At 47.2% G+C, this 20,379-nt stretch overlaps 1 protein-coding gene across 1 annotated transcript in view; it reads left to right on the top strand.

Annotated features, from left to right (window-relative positions):
• The window catches only part of LOC147672981 (tyrosine-protein phosphatase non-receptor type 11-like), a 302,524-nt gene that overhangs the window by 80,250 nt on the left and 201,895 nt on the right, over window positions 1–20,379 (top strand). Inside the window, exon 2 of the mRNA XM_086947841.1 lies at window positions 9,139–9,261. Coding sequence (XP_086803967.1) covers window positions 9,139–9,261 — 123 coding nt within the window. The remainder of the gene's footprint in view (window positions 1–9,138; window positions 9,262–20,379) is intronic.

Below are 20,379 nucleotides of genomic sequence, written 5' to 3' on the forward strand. Positions count from 1 at the left end.
GTTGTGGAGTGTTGCAGAGTGGAGTGGCATAGAGGGTATTGTGTAGAGTATTGTGGAGTGGCAGAGCGGAGTAGATTGTCGTGGAGTGGCATAGAGCAGAGTGGAGTAGTGTCTCATAGAATAGAGTGAACTTGGCATAGAGAGTTGCGCAGCGCATCGTTGAAGGGCAAGAGTGGAACAGAGTGTTAGTGGAACAGAGTGTTAGTGGAACAGAGTGTTAGTGGAACAGAGTGTTAGTGGAACAGAGTGTTAGTGGAACAGAGTGTTAGTGGAACAGAGTGTTAGTGGAACAGAGTGTTAGTGGAACAGAGTTTAATGGAATTAGAGCATCATAGAGGGGAGTATTGCAGAGCGGAGTGGAGTAGATTGTGGTGTAGTAGAGTGACAGAGTAAAGTGGTGTAGAGTGCATTCGGGTAGATTGCAGTGACTTAGAGCTGCGTAGAGTGCAGTGGCATAGAATAGAGTAGATTGCAGTGGCGTAGAGCACAATGGTGTAGTGTAGTGGCACTGAGTGGAGTACAGTGGAGCAGAGTGGTGTAGAGAAATGGCAGAGGAGAGTGGTGCAGGGTAGAGTGAAGTAGTACTGTGTAGAGCGCTGAAGAGTAGAGTCATTGAGTGGTGCAGAGTAGAGTGCAGTCATGCAGAGTTGTAAAGTTCCGGGTCTGAGAGTGGTACAGAAAACAGTGACGTGGAGTACAGTGGTACAGAGTAGAATAGAGTGGCATAACGTGCAGTGATGTAGAGTGCAATGGTGTGGAGTGATGTAGCATGCAGTGGCATAGAGTAGAATGCTGTAGAGTATAGTGGTGTACGTGCAGTGGCGGTGGGATGCATTGGTTTAGAGTAAATTGGTGTAGAGTGCATTGGCGCAGAGTGCAGTGGCATTGCTTAGACTGCAGAGGACTAGAGTACAGTGGCTAGAGTAGACTGTTTCAGGGTAGAGCGGAGTGGTGCAGGGTAGAGTATAGTAGTGCAGAGTACAGCACAGCGGCATAGAGTAGAATGGTGTAGAGTGGGGCAGCGTTGATTGGAGTTGCATGAAGTAGTGGCGTAGAGTATAGCGGTGTAGAGTAGATTGTTTCAGATAAGAGTGAAGTGGGGTAGAGTGAGGTGGAGCAGGGTAGAATGGAGTGATATAGAGTAGTAGCATAGAGTGCAGTGTTGTGGAGTGACTTAGACTGGAGTGGTGTAGAGTGGAGTGGCAAAGTGTACAGTTGTACATAGTAGATTGAGTTAGAGAGCACTGGCCTAGAGTTGTGGTGCACAATAGATTAGAGTGGTGTGTAGTGGTGCAGAGTAGAGTGCAGTGGCATAGAGTAGAGTGGTATAGAGTTCAGTGGTACAGTGAAGTGCTGCAGAATAGAGTGTCTTAGAGCGCATTGGTGTACAGTGGTGCAGAAAGCATTGGTGTAAAGTGCAATGGCGTAGAGTTGTGCAGAGTAAAGTGATGGAGTGCAGTGGTGTTGAGTCCATAGTGAATAGTGGTGTGCAGAGTTGATTGGCAGAGTGCATTGGCGTAAAGGGTACTGGTTTAGAGTTAAGTGGCATAGAGCGCATTGGCATAGAGTGCAGCGGTGTAGAATGGAGTGGCGCAGAGTGAAATTGAGTGGCGTAGACTGCAGTGGCGTAGAGTAGATTGTTTCAGAGTAGAGTGCAGTGGCGTAGAGTAGATTAGAGTGACTTAGAGTGGTTGGCCTAGAGTACAGTGGCAAAGAGTGGAGTGGTGTAGAGTTCAGTGACAGAGCAGTTTTGCAGAGTAGAGTGGCTTAGGGTGAAGTGACAAAGCAGTGTTGTAGAGCAGCTTAGGGTGAAGTGACATAGGGTGGAGTTGTGCAGGGTAGAGTGCAGTGGCATAGAGTAGAATGGTGCAGTGGCGTAGAGTGCAGTCATGCAGACTAGAGTGTAATGGCATAGAGTGGTGCAGAGTAGAGTGGGGCAAAGAGCAGTGACGTAGATCACAATGGTGTAGAGTGATGTAGCATGCGGTGGCGTGAAGTGGCATAGAGTAGAATGTTGCATAGTAAAGTGGTGTAAAGTGCAGCGGTGCAAAGAAGTTGGGGTAGGTACAGGGGCGTAGGGTGCACTGGTTTTGAGTAAAGTGGTGTAGAGTGAATTGGCATAGAGTGCAGTGGTTTAGAGTGGCGTAGAGTGTAGTGCAGCAGAGTGGCATAGAGTGCAGTGGCATAGAGTAGATTGTTTCAGAGTAGAGTGGAAGGTAGAGTATAGTAGTGCAGAATAGAGGGCAGTGATGTAGATTTCAGTGCTGTAGAGTGGCTCAGCGTTGATTGCTGTGGTGTGGAGGGCCCAGCATGAGTGGCATAAAGTGTAGTGACATAGAGTGCAATGGTGCAGAGTAGATTGTTTCAGAGCGGACTGCAGTGTTCCGGGGTAGACTGCAGTGTTGCGGAGTAGAGTGCACTGGCATGAAGCACAGTGGTGCAGAGTAGAGAGGCATAGAGTGCAGTGGTGCACAGGAGATTAGAGTGCACTAGCATACAGTGCAGTCCAGTGGCTTAGAGAGGTGCAGAGAGGCATAGAGTTCAGCGGCAGAGAGGGCAGTGCTGCAGAGTTGAGTGTAGTAGAGTGCAGTGGCATAGAGTATAATTGCATACAGTGTAGTGGTGCAGAGTAGATTGGCATAGAGTGCTGTGGCATAGAGTGTATTGGCATTCAGTAAAGTGGCGTAGAGTGGAGCGGCATAGAGCTGAGAGGAATAATGGCATAGAATAGATTGTTTCAGAGCAAAGTGCAGTGGTATAGAGTAGAGTGTAGTAGAGTGCTGTGCTGCACAATAGAGTACAGTGGCGTAGAGTGGCAGCGATTGCATTGTTTTAGACTATACCGTCGTAAAGTACAATGGTGTAGAGTGGTGTGGAGTGCATTAGTGTAGAGAGCAGTGGTGCACAGTAGAATGGAGTGGCACTGATTGCAGTGACTCAGAGTAGAATAGAGGGGTGCAGAGTGCAGTGGCAGTGTACAATGGAGCAGAGTATAGTCTCATAGAGTGCAGTGGTGCAGAATATCTTGGCCTAGAGTGCATTGGTTTTGAGTAAAAAGGGCTAGAGTGGTGTAGAGCCAAGTGCAGTTGTGTAGAGTGCAGTGGTGCAGAGTAGATTACAGTGGCGTAGATGGGATTGGCATAGAGTGTACTGGCGTACAGTGGAGTGGTACAGAGTTCGAGTAGTGTGGGATAGAGTGGTGTAGTGTACAGGGGCGTGGAGTGGTGCAGAGAAGAGTGCAGTGATGCAGAGTGGAGTGGGTTAACGTGGAGTATGTATAGTACTGTAGCGTTCTGCCATTAGACAATACATTTTTAATTTATGGGCGGAGGTTTTGTCAAAAGTGTTCAACGCAGCGAACGATAATCAAGCCCCTAGTTCCTGGGCCACATCCACCATTGTCCCCATTTATAAAAACAAAGGCCAGCGGGATGATCCCGCTTCCTACAGGCCTATATCTCTTTTGGACTCAACCATAAAAATCTTAGGTAGAGTTCTTTTGGCCAGACTTAGGGAGAATGTTGAGAGCTGTGGTGGGCTGTCTGAACTACAATATGGATTCAGAGAAAGAAAAGGGACCATCGAACAATGCATAAATCTGCACCTGCTGATCTCTAAATATACAGTGGCTAAGGAGGGTTCCGTGTTTCTCGCATTCATGGACCTCTCCTCGGCCTTCGATCTGGTGAATAGGACGAAACTGTGGCTGATATTGTTAGAGATGGGCATCGATGAGTCGCTGGTTGTGTTTATGGCCACCTTGCATCAGGAGCTTTTTGCAGCTGTCCGAGTTACAAATGACGGTAGACGCACCCCTTTGTTTAAATCCTTAAAGGGGGTGCGGCAAGGCTGCATCTTAGCCCCCTTACTATTTACCATTTATATCAATGGGCTGGGCGGTCATCTGCGGGGTCAGGTAGCAGACGTTCCGCATGCAGGAGGTGTTAAAATACCGGCACTCCTGTATGCGGACGACGCAGTGTTGGTAGCCCGTACTGGTGTAGGCCTACAGCATCTCCTGGACGCCTTTGGTTCTTTTATGGAGAGTCTGGACCTCAAGGTTAACGCCTCTAAATCACACACGATGGTAATGGGGCGTGAGTGTAACAAAAAAAGACATAAAACATTTTTTTGTAGGGGAGTTCCCGTCACCTATGTAACCACATTTCCCTAGTTGGGGGTAACGTTTGATCAGAAAGGAACTTGGGGTCCTCAGATAAGAGCAAAAAGGCTGGCAGTAATAAGGTCGTCTTCAGCAGTATTGGGTCTTGCTGGTAAGCTAGGGGCCAGGCCCATGGAAGCCCTTTTGAAAATTTATACGAGTAAACCGGTGGCCATAGCGTCTTATGGTTCCCCTTTGTGGGGGTATGTAAACCTTGACCCAATTCAGAGAGCAGAGAACAGATTTATCAGATCTCTGCTCTCAGTCCCACAATCAACCCCAACGTATTCTATTCACAAAGAGGTGGGCTTGCCCTATCTGTCTGATACCCTGAGCCTTGCACCGCTGATTTTGTGGATGAAAATGTGGAGGAATGAAGATCTCCCTTTGAACCACACAATTCTGCGCGACGTCTTATCCCTGGACAAACATGATAGCATCCCATGGTTGGCCTATATAGCTAAAATGTTTGCAGATCTAGGTCGCCCGGAACTTTTTTCATCCCCGGAAAAAATTAGGGGACAGGACATAGATATTATCAAAAAGTTATTCAGGGATAGGCAGGAAGCACGGCGGGAGGAATACGAATTGCTGAAACCAGCGGTAAGGGCCCATAGCCTTCTGGTTTGCTCACCCTCACTCACCCCTTATCTGAGTTTTGTCACATTTCCCTATCACAGGTTTTTATTAACAAAGTTCAGATTTAATTTGCTACATTTTTACTTGGGTTCTTTTAAGAGCTGGCAGAAACCTGAGTTGGCCCCACCGTGCAGCTGCGACAATTTTTCGGTGCAGGACACTTTACACTTTGTCATGTTTTGCAGTTTGTATCACGAGCAGAGAAAGAAATATTTGCTTCCTATCCTGAAAGAAGCAGGCTTCGTACAAGTGCGACCAGCTTTGCTCTTTTTACAACTCTTACCTAACCCACGCATTACTTTTTGTATGGCAAACTTTTTGGTAGCTGCCACAAGGGCGAAATCTGTTGGCCAAATCTTATCTTAAAATTAGTGGCTTTTTTATTATGCATTTTATGGTATGAAATGTAAAGCTTTTTTAACCACATATATAACCTTTTTAAATGTTTAGTTGGTTTTTCTCTTGTATAATGTAGATAGAAGTATTGTATGCATTGTATGTAATGTAATTGTTTTTATTCGTTTGTTCTTTGTATGACTTGCGAAAAGTCGAATAAAGATATTCTGACTGACTGACATTTTTAATTGAAATCACCATTACATTTGCACTCCGTTTCACTGATGAAAGTATGCAGCGAACAAACGATTGTGATATATTGTTTTGAATGTCAGCACAGTTCATTTACAGAGATTTAAATTTAGTTGTGTGCTAGAAAAAAAATAACCTTGTGCAGCCTTCCTCAATCAGACCCCCAGTAGACATCATGATTGCCACATAAATCCCCTCACTTTAAAGTCACAGAAAGAAAAATAAACATCAAGATCCCTGGAAGACACAGCCTGACATTTGACCTCTGTAGTTCTTTGAATGTGCAGCAAATGTGACAAGTTGTGAACAACATTTAAAGGCCTGTTTACAGAAAGCAAGTTTGTATAGGAATACAGTAAACAAGGTTTGGGCAACGGAAGGGACGAATTCGAGCTGGACAGGCTAAAGCAAATAAAGCCAGCTAATAGAAAGCCAGAAAATGTGAGTTACTAACCACAAAGCCAATGGAAAGAAACGGGCGGAGGGTATTCCTAGGTCAACTTTCTGAATGTCATCAAGATGTCTTTAGCAAACCAGACAGCTGTGCAATCTCATAGGCTGCGACTTAAAACTGGGTGACGTATTTGTGTTTCGTGTGAGCACGAAACCTGGTCTTCGGTAGGTTGTGTTTAAGGCTCTAATTATTTGGTATTTAGTTAAGTTGTCTCTTTGGTTTTCCTGCTTTCACACACAGTTTTATCATAAGAGCAGCAAAAGCTCATACAGTGCAATGATCTGTGACAATACTCCGGCAAGGCTGCAAAGGGAGGTCTCAACACTGTGGGTGTACCCAAAATCAGAGTATAGTTCAGTGTATTGTTTCAACACCAAAATTATGACCACTGTTATCGAACTCCGAGATATGTTGAGTTGAAGGTATCCCTGTTCTGTGAGTACCCAATCCAACCACTCAGGCACGGAACTTGTGTATCCTGTTTGATAACAAGCTTTTGATGGAGGAACACGTGTAATCCGTATCGGGCACCTGCTTTGGCATCATGCGGATGCTGAGGAAGATTTTTCCTTGGACCACTTTGGAGGCCTGAAAGACCTTAGTACAGGCACTACTAGTTAGTAGACTGGACTATGGGAACTCCGTACTAGTGGGAATTTGGGAGGACATTACATCTAGGCTACAAGTAGTGCAAACCACAGCGGCACGACTGGTCCTCAACAAACCAATACGTACCCCCTCCCAACCTCTCTTGCAACAGCTACATTGGCTGCCCAAGAGGAGGAGAGCAGTGTTTAAGCTCCTGACGTTGGTGTTTAAGGCATAGCAGGGGATTGGCCCGGCCTATCTAAGGAAGAAGTTAATTCCCTATATACCTGCCCGCTTACTGAGATCTAGCAATCGTAATCTGGTCCATCCCTGTAAAATCAGGAAAGCCAAAATGGGAGGGCACACATTCTCACATTTAGCCCTGCTCCCTTGAAACAGTCTGCTGGATGAGCTACGTACCTTCACAAGTTTGGGGCAGTTTAAGAAGCACTTAAAAACCTGGCTGTTCTAAATCCGCAACTTTGTCCTAGCCTTCAGTACTGTGTAGCCAAAAGTGCTGAGAGATCCCTCTGGGGATGATTCGCTGCGCGATACAAATCCTAATAATATTTGCAGACAGCAACCCCATACACACGCCTATTCCCTGCTGATGAGAGGTAACGACCTCGAAACACGTGTCCAGGGATGGCCAGCACAACAGTGATTACACTCAAGACTCAAGACTCTGGTAGAAGCGCACCCGCTGATACGGACTTCATCGACCATCATGCTCCGGGGTAACACGCTGGTGGGACGAGCAGTGTGAGACCCTCTTTGGACTAATATCTTGGTGGTCCTTTGGCATTGAGACCTTCAGAAGTCTACACAAAGTTTAGCAGTTCATGTGGTAATAATTTAATGTTTGATGGCCTATAATGATGGAAACACCCGCTTTGACGGTAGGTGTGGCCCTGCGTAGCCTTAAGCGAGTAGAGCTTCAGGGAAAATATCCATAACCTTCAGCTTAGTTGTCTTTGGGGCACTTGCTGTGATATTTGCTAGGTCTTCACATTGTCTAGTCACAGTGCAGTTCTCCTTTTGATCTGGTATTTGTTCAAGAAATCCATTTGTAAACTCGTGCCTTCCCATATTTTTTCCATTTTTTTGTTGTTGTTGCTTGAAATGCTGTTGGCTCTTGCATCCTGTGTTCTTAAACAGCAACAACCATATGCTCCCATTTCAAATCTTGTCGGAGGTTTGCTCAGTGACCCTCTCTACCTATAGATAGTACTGAGATGTATTGCACATTTGTGGTCTATTGCACCATCCACCATTTCCTTGATCTTTGCCCTTTCGTTTCTCCTGGTTCGATAATCTGCTGTTGTGAATTTACAGGATGGAGTGTGTTCATGGAGCGTGGGACGTTCATCTCTGTGGTGCGAGTAAGTGTGGATGATACGTTAGGAATGTAAGGGCTTTCACCATTGAGTTTTTGCCATGGAATAGATCCCTTCCACCAGGTCACCTGAACCTAAAATGGTGACAGGGAGCCCAACATGATACAATGTATGCCTTGGGCTATATTGGGCTTCAGTAGTAGCCCAACACAAAATGGCAGCTTAAGGTCTGCAGCACGCTCCAATCTGCTCAGGGGGCAGACCTCCCGGTGCCCCCCAAATCCCACTTTGGTTTAGTTCTGAAGGGGACAGGTCGGCAGTGGAGGCAGCAAAGATACCCATCCAGTCAAGGTGTATTGCTTGTGGCCAAGGACCTATCAGCTGGCCATTGTTGCATGATACACCAGTAATGAACATTAGGCCTCTAGGAGAATAGTGACGCCACTTGGCCAGTTACAGTGTTGCAGCTGCTGAGGGTCTGGTACGGCTTCAAGCTTCACTTCTCGACGTCACAGGCGCACCGTAGCGCCGCTTTTGCTGTTGAAAACGCCGCACCTGCTGTCCAAGACCTGCGGATTAGCGCATTTACATGATAATCGTGACATTTGTGTCCACTGAAAAGTGCCTGAAATCCTCAGATAGCACGGCTTGTCACCTCTCGCCAGCAGCAGCATCTACTAAAACATTTATTTAAAAAAATCACAAATTTGAAATCCAGACCGCTTTTCAAAATTCAATGAAATGCAAAAAACCCAGTTTGTGTCAGTGTTTCCATGATTTATTTACTGACTCGATGTTAGGAAAATAAATGAGAAAGGAATTATCATTTTGTTATCGGGCATGGCCAGCTGTGTCCAGTTCCACTGTGCGGCCATTTACAGATGCGGTCCTTGTAATGCTGTGTGATTTAAGCAATCATTTCATATTCAGTATTAAAAGTTGTGTCATTTTTAAATTGATGTTTAATCCCTGTTAAATGAATGTCCTTTATGCAAGGTCCAAATCTCCTCTGTGTCAGCATGATACTTCTAACAACAAGGCAGTTACGGGTATTTTAATCCTCACTATGCCAAATTGAGGAGTGAAAGATGGATTTAGATTTCCACTCGCTGGCGTTTCCTGTGGCTGGGTGTTTACAGACCCTTTCTTAGTATTTGACGTATTTTAACTATAGGTTAATGCTACTTTTTCGGAAGCAGACTGGCAGATAAGCAACTTGGGAGAGTTTTCATACTTTCAAAGGTTTGATTCACTCTGTTCCAGCCCTTCCAATCTTTAATGAGTTGCACCTTTCATGATGTTTCGAGGCTGTTTCTGAGTTTATTTAATGAGGATTTCTTGTAATGAAGTTGTATTGAATTGAATTTCAGGTGGTTTCACCCCAATATTAGCGGAATTGATGCAGAGAAGCTTCTTGTGACGCGCGGGATCCATGGCAGCTTCTTGGCCCGGCCTAGTAAGAGCAATCCAGGAGATTTCACCTTGTCCATCAGGTATGAAAATATTCTTAATTGTAACCATACCATGGGTGGGGAGCTAACTATGCTAGTGATCATAGGAAGACATCCTTAGGGTTTTCCACTGAGATCTTGGAATCTATGTTCAGTGTTGCAGTTTTGGAACGAGTCATTTTCTCAAGAGCTTCCTTGTTCACGGTCAAGATATTTTATTTGTTTCCTATATGTCGCCCATAGGTTCTTCTCTAATGCTCTGTAAATTGCATAACATTATTTTCTGTATGGCTGCCTGTATGTCTTATGCATTGAGAGCCTTTTTTCCATTAGGCCACAACAAGTCCTCATAAGGTTTGTGATGCCACTGTCCGAAAGGGGAACCAAACATTTTCCAGGACCGGTAGATCAGTTTTCTGAAGAAATTTGATCAAGAAATGTATATCAAAGGGCAATACATTTCCTTCCTACAAAATTTCCTTTTAGCCCCTAGAGGAGAGCATTGCTCAACTTATCCACCCTCTAAGAATAATTTGAAACCATGTGCTGTATAGAAAATGTTCCCAAAATAAACAACTGTGGCAAGGCCAATTAAACCCACCAGACCTCCTTTACAGAACACTGGGCCAACTCTCATGATGAATCCGACAGGAACACTTCCAGCTGGTCAGATCTTCGCCAGTGCTCAAAGGAGCTTGTTGCTTTGTGTCGTAGTGATGAATAACAGAATTTTTATTGTCACCAAAATGTTGTTTGTTTCGTAAAATATATATATATGTATATATTTCTTTTTTAAACACCTATAGCAAATTCAGAGCTGTTAGGTGACATTCTTGTACTATCCTGCTCAGATCTCCACACCTAATGCTATCTAGGTTCCAGCTCAGCTGTCTTCTCTTTGCTTTTGATGTTCTAATCTGGTGGTTGGATTCGAGATGGGAGAGCAAAAATAAAGAACTGCCATGTCCATGAACTTTGGGTTTGTTTTAAACTTTTATGACTTGAAATATGTTCTATATCTCATCCCCCTGGAAAGTAATATCTTCAGCTTGGCATTTTCTAACTTTTGTTACTAAAGGTTACTTATAGCCACGTAACAGGTTTATGATATATATGTGTACATTGTAAGCACAAGGAACTATTTAGATGCAGATGCAGTGTTACTTGGTGACCCTTTGGACAAATATGGAATGAATGTGCGAGTGGCATTTGTTTGAAAGTGAGTGGACAGAGTTTCTGTCCAGAACAGCATTGGCAAAGCCACAGGTCTCGCTTATGCGAGATCTGTTGACTTTGTCAATGTTTTTTGTTGTTGCCATATTGTACAGCAGCGGTGGCTTCAGTACAGCATGGCTGAAAGATTAAAAAAAAATTGCTATGACGCGCTCAACACTGGCTGTCCCATGCAACTTTGTTTCTTTACTTTCAGCCATGTTACAACATGACTAAAACATTGGCAAATCCAGTAGATCTCATATAGACTGGATTTATTGGCCTTGCCAATGCTTGTTAAATGCTGAAAATGTCTTGGCCAGTCAGATATGCACCACTACAGCATTCTAGATCCCTGGTCATTTCTGACCTATGTTTAAGGTGCTTTTGTAAGTTTTTGCTGGATTCATTTCCTGTTATCTACTCTGTGGTTGAACATTTATCTGGGGGATTGGTAATTTTTTTATTTTTTTTTAAACCTTTATTGTACCTTACAATTTTACACAGCTTTTGGCCTACAACCCACGGGGGCGGCCGCCATTTTGTTTTGGTAGTTGCGTATCAACAGGTTGAGGCCTCAAACTGGTTGTATTGTTCTGGAATTGGTAATTACGAAACAAATTAAAAGGCACATAATTCGCAATAGTTTGCTGATCTATATAGGTTTGGTTTTCTATTTTTTACAAGAACAACAAAAAAGAAACAGAAAGAAATCACATTGCGGTCATCAATGATTCATTAGCTGAGTCTGTATGCGTTCCCACTGTGTGTACCTATGCTTAGTCCCACAGAGCCGGGCACTAAATGTAACGTTGGGAATGAGTGGGCGCTCATGTATGCGGCTCTTCAAGGGTCATGCCCTTGTCGTCCCTCAAATCCTTGTCCTCTAGGTCCTAGGTTCTTCCCCGTGTCCCGTGGTCGCCCGTTCCCTTATTACACCCTTAGTGTACGTCAGTCTTCTTCCCCCGCCTCGTCCGATGTTGGTGGGTCATCCTCCGACAGAGGCGCACAGATCTCCCCTCTGTACACATTCCATGGGGTCCAGATTTTGTTCCATTTCCCTGGGCATTCCCGGCTTAAGTATACCGCCCTTTCTGTTACCATTACCCTGTCCATATTCATGCACCATTGTGTTTTCATTGGTAGTTCCGCCACCCCCCAGCGCTGTACAATGTCTCGTTTGGCTATTATCATGCCCAAAGTAACCCAGAGTTGGCCATGCCTGGACAGATCGTTGGGTCCCCATACATTTAGTAGGCATTTTCGTGGCTCGGGGATCAGTGAGGTCTCCAAAGTCTGCGATATAGTACGCATTATTTGCCTCCAGTATTCCTGGATATGTGGGCATTCCCATATTGTGTGGAAGAACGTACCCTCCTCCCCACAACCACGAAGGCAATAAGGGTGTTGTGCTCTGTGTATGCGATGCAGCGTTGTCCTCGTGTAATATACTCTGTGTAAAACTTTAAGTTGTAAGAGCCTTAATCTTGCAGAGATGCCAACTTCTTTTGGCGACGCCAGCACTTCGTTCCATTCGTGTTCATCCATAGCATTTATGTCTCCCTGCCATTTATCTTTCAATGGAAACATTGGGTCAGGCAAATTGTTAATTAGCTTGCGGTACGTAAGTGATGTCGCTCGTTCAATCATAAAATCTGTGAGGAGGCGATCCTCAAGCGGGGAGGATTCTGGTACCTCCTCCCCGGGGGGGATGGCAGTGAGCAGTGCGTGACGTATCTGAACGTAACGGTAAGACTCTCGTGCTCCCAGGTCGTATAGTTCCCTCAATCAGTCAAATGGTATTGCCTCTCCTTTTTCCCATAGGTCTCCCACCGTGGATATCCCTATAGTGTCCCAATGAGAGAAGCCCTTACTGTGCCTCAGGTTTCCCAGGGCTCGAGAGTCCCACAGTGAGGTAAGCTTGGTTATTTTTCCTTTCCAGCCTAATGCTGCTAGTGCTGTATGCCACAGCGCTGCGGTGAGTCTCGTGGGTCCCACCAGTTTGCGCACTCGTCGCTGGTCATAAAGCGGGGCTAGCAGACTATTTGTGCCGAGTTGCGCCCTGTCTGCCTGGAAAGCCGGGTCATTTTGTGGAACATGGATCCACTGATTAATGGGCTTCAGTTGTGCTGCCCAATAATATAATTTTAGATTCAGTAGTGCAATTCCCCCGTCGAACCATCCCCTGTGCATTTTGGCCTGTGCGATGCGTGCCGGGCGGTTACCCCATAGAAGACTGGACACCAATGCTGCCACCTTCCTGAAGTATCCTGGTGCCACCGGGTATGGTGTGTTCGCAAGTATATACAAGAAACTGGGCAGGGACATCATTTTATAAAGTGCCGCTTTACCCAGCATCGTTAGAGGCAGCCCCGCCCAGAACTTGACGTCCTGCTTAAGCCGCTCCATGGGTGGCGCTAATTTTTTTTGCATAAATTCCGTTGGGTCCATTGTAACATGTATTCCCAAATACTTAAAGGAGGGGCCAGCTGCCCTTAAGGGGCATTCTGCGCTCAATGCCGGGACCGGGCCCTTCAGAACATACATCTCCGATTTTATTCTAATGTAACGTATATCCTGAGATCTTGCCATGGGCATCACAGAGAGTCAGGAGTGCCGGAACCCCACGTTCTGGGTCTGTTAGGTACACCAGCATATCGTCCGCATAAAGGGAGAGTCGGTCCTCCCAGCCCTCCGTCCAGTGTATTCCTTTAAGTAGTGGCGTCTTTCTTATCTAAGTTGCCAATAGTTCTAAAGCGATTGCAAAGAGTAATGGTGAGAGGGGGCAACCTTGGCGGGTGCCTCTCCCTAAGGGGAATGTTCGTGAAATGTGACCATTTGCCACCACATGAGCAGCCCGTTTAGTGTACAGTAGCCTGACCCATGCTATAAACTTAGAGCCGAAACCCAAACAAGCGAGGACCTCAGACAGATAGTTCCATTCCACTAGGTCGAAAGCCATTTTTGCATCCAGGGCCAGTATGACCGCTTGTTCAGGGATCAATTCCGCCCTTGCCAACACCCCGTGCACTCGGCGTAGGTTCAGTGCCGTGTTTCTGTGAGGCATTAATCCGGATTGATCTGGATGTATGAGGTCAGTAGATGTGACATAAGTCAGGTAGCAAGGAGTTTGGCCAGGATTTTAACTTCTGCATTAAGCAAGGAGATAGGGTGGTATGAGGAGCATTCCTCTTGCGGTTTCCCAGGTTTGGGGATTGCTACTATGGTAGCTATTCTTTGATCCAGTGGAAGTTCGCCCTTCTCCAAACATTCCTCATACATAGATAGTAGGTATTCACTCAACCTCTCCGGTGTGGTCTGGTACCACTCTATTGGGATGCCATTTGGTCCGATCGCTTTGCCGGGTTTCAGTGCTCGTATAGCCATGTGTATCTCTTCCGTAGTTATATCTGCATCCAACTCAGCTGATGCCTCTGGCTGTAGCGTCGGAGTCCCTATCTGCTCTAGAGCCGCCCTAGCCATGTCGGCTTATACTTCCCGTTCTGGGGTGTAAACCTCTTCGAAGTGTACTGCCAGTGCCTCCACTATCTGTTCAGGGCTTGTGTGAACCACTCCTAGGCTGTCCCTCACTTGCTGGATACCTCTGGAGCCCCCCCCCCCTCTTATCCAGCCAGGCCAACATCCTACCCGCCTTAACCCCTACATCGTAAATCCTGTTCTGTGTATCAGCTATTTGTCCCTTCACTTGATGCCGAACATGGTCCGTGTACAGTTGTTGTTGGAGATGCAGTGCGTGGGACATGTCTGGTGTAGGATGTGTCTTGTGTGCTGTTGTCGTATCTCGCAGAGCCAATTCTAGCCTGGCCAGCTCGGCTGCTTTTTCCCTTTTGTAGCCCGTGATCAAATTTATGGCTTGCCCCCTTAATACCGCCTTATATGCTTCCCATAGAACCTCAGAGGGACGCACTGAGGCAACATTTTCCATGAAGTACTGTTGTCGCCATTTTAAGAGCCCTCCTGACCTTAGGGACCTTGAAATATGCTGCTTGTATGGGGTAGATTCGTTTTCGAGACTTCTCTTGGGTGGAGACAGTTAGTGATTGGAGAGTGGTCTGATATACCTCTAGGGTGGATGTCTATGGCGTCTACGTGTTGTATACCCTCGCCCAGTGCTAGAAAGAAGTCGATTCCCGATAGACTGTTATGGACAGTGGAGTGGAAAGTGTATTGCCCCTCTTGAGGGTGAACATGTCGCCATATATCGATTATACCCATAGCTGTCAAGAATCGTTGGAAACAGGAAGGTCCCCCAGTCGGGGTCGGGGCCGTCGCCGCGAATTTATCGAGTTGTGTGACTATTGTGGCATTAAAGTCTCCCCCAAGAATAACATCTCCCTCGGGAAGGGTCAGTAAAAAGTCACCTAATGCCGGAAGCTTTACTGAGTGAAGTGACGGGGGGATGTATACCGAGACCACATTGATGAGTCGTTCCTCCCATTGTCCCTGCAGGGCTGCGAAGCATCCCTGTCTGTAAGTCTTAGTGCCTAGTGGAATGAATTGTGAGGACTTCTTAATTAAAATGCCAGAGCCCCGAGAGCCTGAAGTAAACTCAGAATGTACTATCATTTTGTATCCTCTTCTGTCCAGGGCCTTGGACGCCCCCGGGTAAGTGTGTCTCTTGTAGGAGTGCTAGGATAGGCTTCTGCCTCTTCAGTGCGGTTAATACCAGGCCGCGTTTCACCTTATCTCCCAGACCTCTCACATTCCATATCAGTATTCGTAGGGGGAGCCTTGTGATCGTGACTCGACCCCCTCTGCACTACGTATCAGACAGTCTGCCATTTCTAGTCATATAGCCGTGTATGCGCCTGTCATGGCTCGTGACCCGGACTCCTTGCTTCTTCTTGTCAGCTAAACTACGCAGATGTAAAACATCATATCTCGACCTTATTTGTGAATTTCTAACAATTACTAAACAACCTCCCTCTCCCCCCCTCCCTGCCTCCCTGCTTAACGGACCTTCAACTGCCCGCCTCCCCAACTGAGCAGAGCGCTTAACCCATCCCAAAACCAGAGTACTTGCGCGTTGGGGGAGAGCGTCTCCCCGGGCAGGCGGCATCCCCGCTCTCTTCAGGGCTACCCAGGCCAGCGTCCAACCGCGACTCTTGAACAATTAGTGTAAATAAAAGAAGTCAGCGTGCATTGTTGCATTCGGCTTTCTGTGTTATTCCCCTCCTTCGGCCTCGGTTAGTTCATGTGTCGGCGACTTGCTCGCGCCTCCTCTGCCTGATGCCTGTGACCCAGTTCGACTATCGTCACGGTGTCCAGGGTTCGTTCTGTTCGTTCTACGTGGAGGTCCCGCGGTGCGCCAGCCCTCAAGCCAGTCCCTGGCTGCCTCCGGGGAATCAAAGAACCAGACCTTTTTGTCAGCAACCACCCGAAGCCGGGCCGGGAACAACATTGAGTAGGGCAGCTCTTGTTCTCGCAACGTCCTTTTCACTTCCAGGAATGTCCTAATCTCCGCGAGACCTGCCGTGTAGTCCGGGAAGAAGGATATTTTGGAGTTTTGGATTTGGATGGCCGGCGCCACTCTGGCCGCCTGCAAGAGGGTCTCTCGATCGCGAAACTTAAAGAGTCTCTTAAGATTGGCCTCGGCGGGGCCCCTGGTTTCGGCTTCCCTCCTGGCACTCTGTGGGCCCTTTCCACAGAAAAAAAGTGCGAAAGGCCTTTTGGATTAAGCTGGTTTTTGATCAAGTCTTCCACATAGAGGTCCATAGCACCCGTAGCTTCCGATTCCGGAACTCCTAGTATACGGACGTTGTTCCTCCGGGAGCGTCCTTCCTGATCGTCCAGCTTCTCTCTAAGCGATTTATTATCAGCTTGCAGTTTCTCCATTTCCACCTGCAGCTCCGACACATCCTCCACTAAGGATTTAGTCACAACTTCCACTTGTTTCACCCTTTCGTCCATTTTCTGTTGGTCTGCAAGGGTTACCTTTGTCGCTGTTGCCCCCACTGTCGCTTGCACCTGGGCCAGGGCGGTTAGCACGTCTTCCAGCGTGGCCGCCTTTGCTCCGTCGCCCTCCACCGCTTTCCCCAGTGATTTGCGTTGTTCCGTCAGGGGGGGATTCTGCTTTTCGTAGGCAAATTTGTCAAGCTTAGCTTGGGTGGAATTATGCTTAGATCCTCTGCCCGCCATGGTTACACACCAGGAGTCTACCCACCTCTGAGTGGAGCTTTAGTGGTATTCTGCCGAGTATGGCCCCGGTAATATTGGTCGGGGGGGTCGCCCGAGCTCAAATTGCGCCTCGGTTATTAGATTGTTCTCTTTGTCCAAGTATATTAACTGGGCGTTCAGTTTTGGTGCTCAGCAGGGAGATCGCACCGCTTCTTCAGCCACCTTGCTGATGTTGTTCTCTTTTTCGTGTTTGCTGAGTCTTTAGCGCGGGTGTGCCGTGTCTGTTTTTCGAAGGATTTCGTGCCCCGGATGGCGTAGCCTTATAAAATGGCGGCGTCGTCATACGTTTTCCGGCGTCTTTTTCTTTCCTTTGTCGCCGCTTCCCGCAGTGTTGCGCTGTTGTCGGATGACATTCACTGCACGTGGATGGTCTGCGGGGCCGCCAGGCTTTCTACCGCCGTTTTGCTCGTTTTGTCCTTCGCCTCGAGCACTTCCGGCAGGCGATCTCCGTCGAGGCCTCACTTCCGTCCGGGCACCGCTCCTACTACTGCCCGCTGCTCGCCGTTTGCCACTAGGCCCCGTCAGGAGTGTCGTCGTCTCCACCAGTTCCCGGTGCGTCGCTGCTTCGAAACTTCTCCTCCGGTTGCCGCTCGGTCACTGGACCCGGGCCATCCCTTCCGAGTACCGTACTGGGCGGATTGACATGCGGATTGATGCGGGTTGCCGCCTTACGCCGGGAGCCTCTCTAGTTTGCTGCCGCCATTGTCGGCTGCTAGCCACGCCCCCCAGGATTGGGAATTTTGAGTATGTAATCTGCTTCAGCACTCATTATACAGCACTCTGCAGCATTTCATTGTGCTGTGCAGCCTATTTTTCTGAAGGACTGTATACCACTGCGTACTGGTGCATCACAAAACCTCATCCGTTCCTCTTGGAAAGGCTGGTGCTCCGCCTCTGGTACGAAGTTTTCAGCAACAATGACACTTCATTTTTTCTGAGTTTGTGGTGCTTTGAAATGTAAAAATGTGGCATACTGAAATTTGTAGTCTATTTATTTCAAGAAGTAATGCATATTAACTAAAATGTCATGCATACGCTACTGATGGCATTTCCGTGGACCATCAGGGCTTGTTTATCGAAAAGTAGTTGGATATTTATGTTGGCTAGTGGCCACTTGGTTTGAATTTTGGGTGCCTGCATGGCCCACATTTCACTGCCGTTAAGGCTAATGATATAAAAGTATAGTCGGGGGGGTTGTATTAAGCACGAGGCAGGGGTGCTCATGCAATCCAACCCAGTCATAACAGCCAAGTTCCTAGAGGCACTTAATATTTTTCCCATGTAGTTGGATTCGGGAGCGCGCTGTTGGGTTCTCTCCATCTCATCAGTAAATGAAGGGGAAGTTAAAGAATTCTGGTACTGGGCAGAAACTAACATCTGTCCAACCGCAAAATGGGTTCTGCTTTAGGCAAACACCTGTTAAAGTGCAATCGCTATAATTGATTATTCACCATAAAACACACAATTGTACTATTCCCATTTACAACCACTTCTTCTGCAAGTGCTGCCATGTGTGACCAACTGGTGGCAATCTGCATCCCTTTTTAGGTCGAGCCTGAGCAAGCTCCCATGCGCTGCTCTGTGAGGCTTCTTGTAAGCACTCTAAACTACTCCGTGTGGGTCTGCCCCCCCCCCCATCCCCCCTACTCTTAGGATTGGCTTTTGCGTGTGTCTTTCAAGAATGAAAGCACACAAATGGCTAAAGGCTTGTCCCACTAAACATGTTCCACCTCTTTTTTTGTAATGTTGACTCCCACAGCGTTTTGCTCTCAGGAGCGAGCAGCGGCGGGCAGGGCGGCAGCTGCATTCCTCGTGGGGCAGGTTACCGTTTACAGACTATGAGCGTATGCGTGCTGACTTATGTTGGGTTCCCGTGGCCTTTGGTCAGGTACATTTACGTCATAAGTGGTGGAGCAGAAGGTCTGTATACTTATATACAACTGGGTTTTTATTCTACATACAATGGTCTTTAGCCGCAGCTGACCGATCTGGGAAGCTTCGGCAGTGAATCTCGCATAATACTTTGGAAGTTTAGAAGACAAAAGTTATGGCGTAACGCAGTCCCCTGCATCGGAGGCGGGGCGGAGGGGGGCTTTGCTTCACGGCGACAGCCATTCGTCCCAATCCCTCAGGCCCTTGTACATTTATAAGTGACTGCTCTCTGCGGCCGCACTGCGTCGTCTTCGCCAACCAGCGGATCTTGCTTTTTCAGGCGAGGTCGCCAACGAATTAACAGGGATAGACGAGCCAAGAGTCTAGCTTGGCCGTAAGGTCCGGTGCACACGCTGAGCCCTGAAAATAGCTGTAACATTAATTATACGCCGAACATCACCTAACAATGTGAAAAAGACCTCTTCAAAATTAAAAAGTGTACTTGTTGACCATGCAGAAGCGTTTCTCATTGGTAAATAAGATACCGCTGCGTTGAGAAGTAATTATTAAGTGACAATTTTGAAACCTGAACGTAGACACATTCCTCCCCCTCGACTGCCAAATGTGGAAGGGATCCAACCGATTTAGCCTCTCCTCTTCTGAAGGCTGAAGGATGCTGGCAGATCTATGGTCTGCCACATGTGGAAGGGATCGATGTTACAAAACAAAATTACTGTGTCCTTATATAATGTAATTTTCCTCACATGAATACTTTGTTGTCATCATGGTCGAAGGTCAGGCTAGCAGCCCCAAACCAGCCAGCCTAGCTCAGGAAACCTGATGGAGGTGTGCGAAAGCCCTATTTGCCCAACAGTCTGGTCTGAGGTGAGATACAGTACTAACTTTTAAGCAATGCGCTACCTAGAACTTTCAGTGCGCAAATCCTCCATCTCGTTTTCCGAGCACACACAAGTCCCTAGCTCATTGCACCATCAGGATTCAAGCAAGCCGGGCCGAAGACGGCTGAAATGCCAGAAACCGGTCCCCGGTAGCTTGTTTCCTTCCCAGTGAAAGAATTGGCTTGGTAGTTTGGTTTGCCCTATTCCCATGATACACTGGGCCAGGGACAGACTAATTTGCATATAGCCAGGTTCTGAGCTGGGATGGTGCAGTGAGCTGAAAAACGGTGCTGGATTAAGCCCTGATCTCTTGACTGGGTGAGAGTATTCTGCTTAATTCAGAAACTCTGTCCATCACCACCCCCTGTTGTTTAACTCACTTTGAAGTCCGCACAGCAAAGTAAACATCCAGTTCCCTGGAAGACACTGCTTGACATTTGACCTCTGTCTCTGAATGCCCAGCAAACGTGACCAGATAAGAACAAGATTTAAGGGCTTGTTTACAGAAAACTAGTTTGAGGCAGGATGCCTTAAACACGGTTTAGGCAACTGGAGAGACGAACTAAACGTGAGTTACAATCCACAAAGCAAATAGCAAGCAACAGGCAGAATGCATTCCTAGGTCAACTTTCCGAAAGCCCCCAAGATGACTTGATGGACCCAACTGGAGCTGGACCGCCTTCTGGATGGACTTTCCCGGTGCTGGCCTGTCCTCTGGGCATACCAGCCTGCTGTTTGGCTGTCCTCTGGGTGGACTCACCCGGATATTGGATGTTCCCTTTGCAGACTTCCTGCTCTTGGGTAACCTCTGGTCTGATTGGGTAACCTCTGGTCGGATTCGGTGGGTGCATATTTGTCCTGCTGGCAGACTCGCTCAGAGCTTGGCTGACCTCTGCGGACTCCCTTACAGCTTGCCCACCTTCTGGGTAAATTTGCCCAGAGACTGGCCACCTTCTGGACAGGTTCGTCCAGAATGTGG

Source organism: Lissotriton vulgaris, assembly GCF_964263255.1.
Source record: "Lissotriton vulgaris chromosome 5 unlocalized genomic scaffold, aLisVul1.2 SUPER_5_unloc_1, whole genome shotgun sequence".
NCBI classification, from domain to species: domain Eukaryota; kingdom Metazoa; phylum Chordata; class Amphibia; order Caudata; family Salamandridae; genus Lissotriton; species Lissotriton vulgaris.